Here is a 7,562-nt window from a genome sequence, read left to right as displayed (position 1 = left end):
TGTCATGTACACTTACTTACAGCTGCTAGAGGAAAGGAAGTTACACTTAAGAGATTACAGATGCCAAATTCTTATAGACTCCCCCAGAATCGTAGTCATATTATTAGACATTTGGTGGTCTAAATTATTCATTATAAAAAATATTCTAGTCCCAGTAAAATGGTACAGGCTATAATTAGTTGTTTTCATAGTCCCCAAATTGAAAGAACTTTCAGTATAATGTCAGATCTAAAAAGATAAAAGATGAAGAAAATCGAAGCATATTCTTAAATCTCGATTGTAAAATACAAAACGATTAGCAAAGAGGAGCAGTTGTTAAATATTTTCAAAAAGTGAAAAAAAAAAATAATAATAATCTTTTGCTTATTGGCAGTAGCAAAACTTTAAAATCACAGAAAAATGCTACCAGGGGAATTTGTTAGCAAATAAACAAAAGGAAGGGGAATGAAGAATACCTCCTCCCATTAAAGAAAGTACTGAAACAAAAATTGAAAATGGAAGAAAGAGCAGATTGAAGTATTAAAATAGTCTTAAACTTTTGAGTTAAACAAAATTTAAAAAATAAATGATTAAAATTCAAGCATAAATAAAGTTTTTAAATGACCGAATTCTTATAGTGAGATATGTTTTTTGTTTAGTTCTTTGTATAATTTCTATCACAGTTTTTATTTTAGCAAAAATTTTAACGTAATTCGTTTTTTAGCCATTAATTTTCTTTTAAATAATAATTTTACAGTATTCTAATATCTCAAACACTTTTTGTATGAATTTAATTTATTGTTCAATTAATCAAACTTATTTTACTTCTTGCTGGTTATGTTTGACACGATTCATTATTTAAGAAGTTCAAACTCCCCCCTCCCCCCCCCCCAAGCTTGTTTACTACAGTAGATTCTCAGTACTTGTAATATTCCATTATGGCATCATTTTCTTATAAAACTGTATAATCCAATCTATTTTTTAATTCGTCATTTTCGGAAAAGCAACGATGTATGCAATAGGATTTTGAATAATATTTTGTAACATTTATTACACTGTTAAGAATTTGTAATATTGCTTCCCAGTACAATTTTACATATAGTTTTGATAGTTCCGGCCTCCACGACAAAATCAATGATTCCGGAAACAGTAAGGATCCAGGCAATAGACGTTAAGACGCGAAGGAAGACGATTTCTGTAGAATCTCTTTTCGCTCCGTCACGGTAACTATAAAATACTGGAAGAAAAAGCTGAAATCAGTTAGTATTGAGTCGGCAGTTAAGTTCAGCTCAATGGTTGAGAATAGCAGACGATCGAGAGGCATGAATGGTCGTACTAAGTTTCTCCCCTGCAGAGTTCCTTCTGAGCGTCTTGTATTGTTACGGTTATTTAACATTAATTCACTCCTTTTATGTAAAAGTTTATTGCAAGTGTTATTATAGTGTGCGCAGCGACTGCATTTTATTACCTGCATGTTCGTGTTGAATAAAGTGTCATCATTTATTATTGAGATTGCCGGACTGTTTCACTGTATACCCACTGCACTGGGCCCTGATGTTCGGATTTTAAATTTTTTGTAACAATACATAGTATAATTTTCTGCATAATTTGGTACACTTTGTGAGAAACAATTTTGCTATTAACACGCATTTTTTAAAAGAAAAATGGTAATAATTTCAGATCTGGTTGCCTAATATCTCCTGGATTACTGCAAATGTAGCACTATATCCAAAAAGTTTTTGACATCTTTATATATTTTCCAAGTATAAATGAACTATGCCATCTCACATTAAAAAAGCAAAAGATACCATGTAACTAAATAATCAGTTTCAAATATTACAACACAAGGGATAGTTTATGATCACAGGTAACCAAAACTTCTCCTTGAAAAGGAAAAAAAATTATAATTTTCAAACAGCATTCAAGAATTAAATGTTGTGTGTTGCTAAAAGAATCTTTTATAGAGACTTTTCAAATGATTAAATTAGTTTAGAATAAAACAGTAATGAGTGAATTGATGGAATAGCATTCATGGTCCAAAAAAGACAGATCAAGATAACCATCAGTATCCACAACAGCCACACAAATAGCCATTATCAAAGACATAATGCAAAATATCCATTAAATAAATATCAAGCTTTCAGAACTCAGTGACCAGATCTTTATACGCAAATCAATGGATACTCCAACCTAATAAGGCACTAGCTTGCATGCTTCTACTGATGTTAAATTAACTGTCTAAATATCATGCCCCTATACTTCCGAAATCAGATTAATCTCCTGATCCCTCTCAACCATTGCCCCCCCCCCTTCTCAAATGGGAAATTTGCTCAAAAAACCGCAATAGTCAAGTTTCAAAGAACTGCAGCAATGAAGGAACTGGAAATGTGACAAAAGGCAGTTTGCAATTCCATTTAAATCTTAAACGAACATGCATAGTTGCACATGCATTTTTAGAATAGCTGCACATGGATAGTTTTTAAAAATGCATAGTTGCTCAAAATTAAATAAACAGCTTCTACTTATACTCATTCTTTCATAATAAAATAAGCTGTGAAGTTTTTTAAAATATAGTAGTGAAATTAAATGCTACTGAGAATGCATGTTTAAAATACAAAGCAATTTGCCCAGCTGTTGAAGACTAAATCCATGATTTTATTTCTACAGATATCTTATATCAACATTTTCATTCTTATTCATGGCAAATTTGGTTATATACTTAATTCTACATTTATAAAAAATAAAAATATATTGGAATCATAGCGTAATGAAGCCAAACAAATGCAATCCATTATAATGATAGATTTCAGAACTTACTAAATAAAATGCAAATAAAAAAATGTTCATCATAGATCTTTTAAATTAGTATTGAAAACTTACTACTGCATCATAAATTGCTAGCACTTTGTTTTTATTAAAGATTGCAAAATCTTTGAATATTTTCATTCTCACATATTTTTATTGACACAAGATATTGTATATTTAATCTAATTTGTTTACATTGATAATTCTTAGCAGAGGAGCTACTTTTTATCCTTTGGAGTTTTGCTGGAAGGTCGTGGAAGTCTCAATTGGTCCATTTCAATATTAATATCGTTAAAACTATATTCATTGTATTGGTAGTATTCAGGAGCTCCATAAGAGGCTTCTTGAGATTGTGATGATTGCCCTGCGCAAATAAATAAACAATATTAAAAATATTAGCTCAATATAATTTATTATTACTTATTGTAACATCTTTAAAAAAACTGTAAACAATAATAAATGAAAACTTCTATTTTTATTCTACTTATAAAATACAATAAAAAAGAATTTAATCAAAAATCAAATTTAATAGATGGTAGTATTACAAATTTTTATCATATTTTATGAATGAATGAAGGATGCATCTAGACATAGAGTAAATATGAAGAATGGGAAAAACAAAATACCACCTTAAAAATACTTATAAGAAATAATGTTTGACCATAGCTAGAATTGTTCGAATGTATGACCAACAGTTGCAATATGCAAATCATAATAACGATGAAATAATTGATTCATCAGTTTGGAAATTCAGTTTTTAAGCCATATTCTATCACTTCTTAAAATTTATCTTTCACATTACTACTAAATTGAATTTATCTTTATGATAACTATTTCTTAAATGTTTGCATAAATATCCTTATATACAGGCATGGATAATTAATTATAAGATATCAAAAATAAAGAAGCCCTGCCAACCTAAAGCAGATATGTAGATTAATTATAAGGTATATGTAAAAAGCAGTAAATCTTGTACTAAAAAAGTATCACTTTTTATTAACATTTGAAGCTATTTGCCAGATTTCATGAAAGGGGCAAATTGATGTTTATATTTATACAAAATAAGGCAGGGAATCTTAAAACAAAAAATATAAATATTAAAAAAAAAAAAAAGTGTGATTAAATGTCCTGCTAGTGATGGTCTAAAATACTATATTGCTAAATTTGTAATTTATTAGTTCAGACAATTTAACAAGATCTAATGTCATCTTCACATTTTAAAAAATAATAAATAATTCAGAAGACAAAATGGATAAAAATTAAGCATTTAATGATTATTTACACTCAGAAAAAATATTATATTAATATTAAACTAATAACATATATTTCATATAGACTGGAATATATAAATTGATATTCATAATTTTTAGAAAGTGAGTTGATATTCATATTATGATATTCCTTAAATTAAGAAAAAAAGAAGTATCCGGATTTAAGATAAAAATTTGAAGTAATCCAAACAGCTTTTGAGTTTTTCATGTTCAATTCTAAAGCACTTGACTTAATTCATACCTTAAAAACTACTCAAATTTACTATTATATTTTATTTTTTAATTTCTAATAATATTCATTAAAACATTCTTTATATTTCAAGTTTAGATTTTTTTTAATAAAAATATTCTTCATTCACATTAATTTTTTGCTATCATATTTACATCACATATATATAATGAATTATAGTACATTTAAACTTATAAATTAAAATTTTACCATTGATAGATAGAGAATTCAGTAAAAATATATAAATAACATTTAACCAACTAACATACCCAGAGATCTATTGTTTCTTAGTTAAATTTAAAAAAAAAAATAAGGAACTCATTTCACAAATATAATGAGCTACTTAATTAAATTATGGAAAAGAAAACAATTAAGCAGTGAGAAGTATAATGATTAAAGCTGCAATTTGTATTTATAAAATTCTGATATTTTTTAATACATGAAATGAAAATATTTGGTTATTTGGAGAGTTAATACAATATCTCAAACAGCACAATTATGAATACCTAATTAGAAAGTCAATATACCTGCTGAATGTCCTCTGCTTACATCTTTATTACACATTCTAACAGCATATAGCATTCCATTGTTTATCTTTAAGGGGAAAAAAATATGCTTTATTAATTCACAATCATTCATCAATTATTTAAATTTAAATAATTTTAAAAATCATACAAAAAATAAAAAAAAATTTTAAATGTTAAAGATTTATTTATTATTAATTAATATTCATTATCATTTTTTAGATAAATAATTATTTATAAATATGGCATCTACAAATAAAATATTATTTACAGATACTGTATCTATTAAAATTATGTTAATTCCAAAAACTGTAATTCAGTATAAAATATAACGCCAAGCACACTACTCATGAATAAAATAAAGCCTGACAATTTTATATTGGTAAAAAAAATAGTCCTTGCAAATATTATAATTGTACTCTTACACTTTCAATCAATGAAATATTCTTATTAAAGAATTATTATTAAAGAAGTATTTAACCTTAAGATATTATACATGAGTAAAATACTTTCTAAGTTTCTTCCTATGTTTAAAATACAATGTTGTTTTGAGAGACTTTTTGTGCCATGTTAATTACTACATTAAAAGCTTTTGATTTCTATTTAAATTACATTCCATTTAATTTAATTCATATCCCAGTGAACATATATATTTACTAAATTGTTCAGCAATGAAATAGTTTGTATTACATATAATCTATTTGATATCATTCTTTTCAGAATTTATCTAATGTAAAACTGTTAGAATTTCAGAATTTTAAAACATACAAATTAGGAAATGATTTGTATCTTTTATCCACGAATCATTACCCATTACACTATTATAATAGTACTGAAAATTTAATTATTGATAGCCATCAATATGAGCAAATGTTGCTTTCTCTATCAATGTAAAACTGTGCAGAAACCATAAAGAGGGAAAAGGAAAAAAACCAGGCCACTATAAGCAAAGACTTAATATTTATAGGCTATTCAAGTTTAAGTCATAATATATGTTTTAACCATCAAGTTCAAATGCCATGAAGCAAAAATTGTATGTGCAAGGGAAATTCACATAAAGGGAGATGAGACTTCTTTATGCATACATGTGTATGATTGAATAAATATTTCCTTTCCTTTCTTTAGTATAACTACCTCTAAGCAAATGCTTGAGTTGACTTGCTTTAAAAACTCTTTAACTTGATGACAAAATCTGCAGACTTGTTTGCAATCCATTAATTAAACAAGACATTTTCAATTTTATTTGTCTTTGCTTTTACCAGTTTTTTTTTTTATTTTTTTTTAATTAGCCAGCCAGTTTCTGAGGTGCATATGCAACTTTCACTCTTTCTCTATTAATGGCAATGGAATGATTTTGAAAATTAAATCTTGTATTTAAAAAGGTATTCAATATTTGTTATTTATGGTCTCCAGTTTACAAGACGATTTTTAGATTATGCAACACTTCATTTTGCATATGATGGCAAGATGACAGTATTTTATTTCATTTGTTCGTGATTTATCTTAAATGACTTCAACTGAAAATTTGTTTAATTTTTTGACAATTTTTCACATGAACTGTAAATATCAAAAATTACAAATTATTCTAAATTCTAAAAATGGAACTGCCAAATCATAGCCATTAAGGATTTATGAATTAAGAATTTCTCACAGTATGTATGTCCGGATACAAGACCAAAAAAATATTTTAAAACTTTTCCCCTTATCTTTACAACAATTAGTTTATGTCAAGCATAGCCAGTGAAAATTATTTTTTTCACATGATGTTCCACATCCACTTGAAAATTGGGGAATTTCGTAATATAATACACAATTTTTCATATGCTTTTACTGCTAATTATTTGAACAATTTAAATACATTTTATTTTTTAATCCAATTCAAATATATATAAACAAAATTGGACAAACACTGTATTTATAAATAGTACTATTAACAAATACAGAGCTAGATTATGTCTTTTAAAGCCACTCTTCCCTCATTCAAACTTGTGGGAATTTAAGGTAAGGACAATCTAGATAAAGTTAACGCTAAAGTACATATTATAATTAAAAGATATTTTAAATTATATAGGATTTTTACAAGTTTAACTAGTTTACAACTAATGATAATCTTAAAACATATTATAAATATTCAAAGTCACAAAATAAATTAATATACAAGACTTATTATTTAAAGAAAACAATATTAATAATTCGTGAAAATATGCTCGCACATCTCTGTTTTTTCTAATTAAGGAAGGTATACAGTTGCTAAAGGCACGAAAGAAATTTTTCTATTAATCTTTAAAATAAGATTAATATCTACAACCAAGAAATTGAGTATTTGGTAAATAAATCAAATTATTATAAATATATCAACACATTTACCGACATCGAACTTTTTCCTACTTGTCGCAACAGATTACACGCCATTATGAGAAAAATATAAGTAAGAAGAAAATTTTATTTTAATGTGAAGAATTATTAGTAAATTTGAAACGATGTCCTGAAAAAAGGTCAATACGAAACCGCTGGTACCAATACCCAAACAAACAAAGGCGAAGTTAAAGTTTTTAAATAAAAGATTTATATTTAAAAAAAAAATTAAAATCACAGTGTAAGAGAATTTCTATAAAACCGCCATTGATTTTTAATGTAAGAGTTTCTTTTTTATTCATTTTCTCAATTTGTAGAATTTATTGCATATATTTTTTAATTTGTCTTTGAGATCAGATCAGATCAGCTGACACGCGAAATATTCCGTTTACTGAGGCG

At 26.5% G+C, this 7,562-nt stretch overlaps 1 protein-coding gene across 1 annotated transcript; it reads right to left on the bottom strand.

Moving 5' to 3' along the window:
- Positions 1 to 2,916: 2,916 nt before the first annotated feature.
- LOC129975989 (uncharacterized) lies at positions 2,917 to 7,357 on the bottom strand. The gene is made up of 3 exons (XM_056089310.1): positions 7,176 to 7,357; positions 4,812 to 4,878; positions 2,917 to 3,148 (listed from the first exon to the last, which is right to left on the bottom strand). The coding sequence occupies exons 1-3, from the start codon at positions 7,218 to 7,220 to the stop codon at positions 3,003 to 3,005; spliced, it is 258 nt and encodes an 85-aa protein (XP_055945285.1). The 5' UTR covers positions 7,221 to 7,357; the 3' UTR covers positions 2,917 to 3,002.
- Positions 7,358 to 7,562: the final 205 nt, after the last annotated feature.

The sequence above is a fragment of the Argiope bruennichi genome, chromosome 7 (genome assembly GCF_947563725.1).
Source record: "Argiope bruennichi chromosome 7, qqArgBrue1.1, whole genome shotgun sequence".
NCBI classification, from domain to species: domain Eukaryota; kingdom Metazoa; phylum Arthropoda; class Arachnida; order Araneae; family Araneidae; genus Argiope; species Argiope bruennichi.
This window is presented reverse-complemented; position numbering and strand designations above follow the sequence as displayed.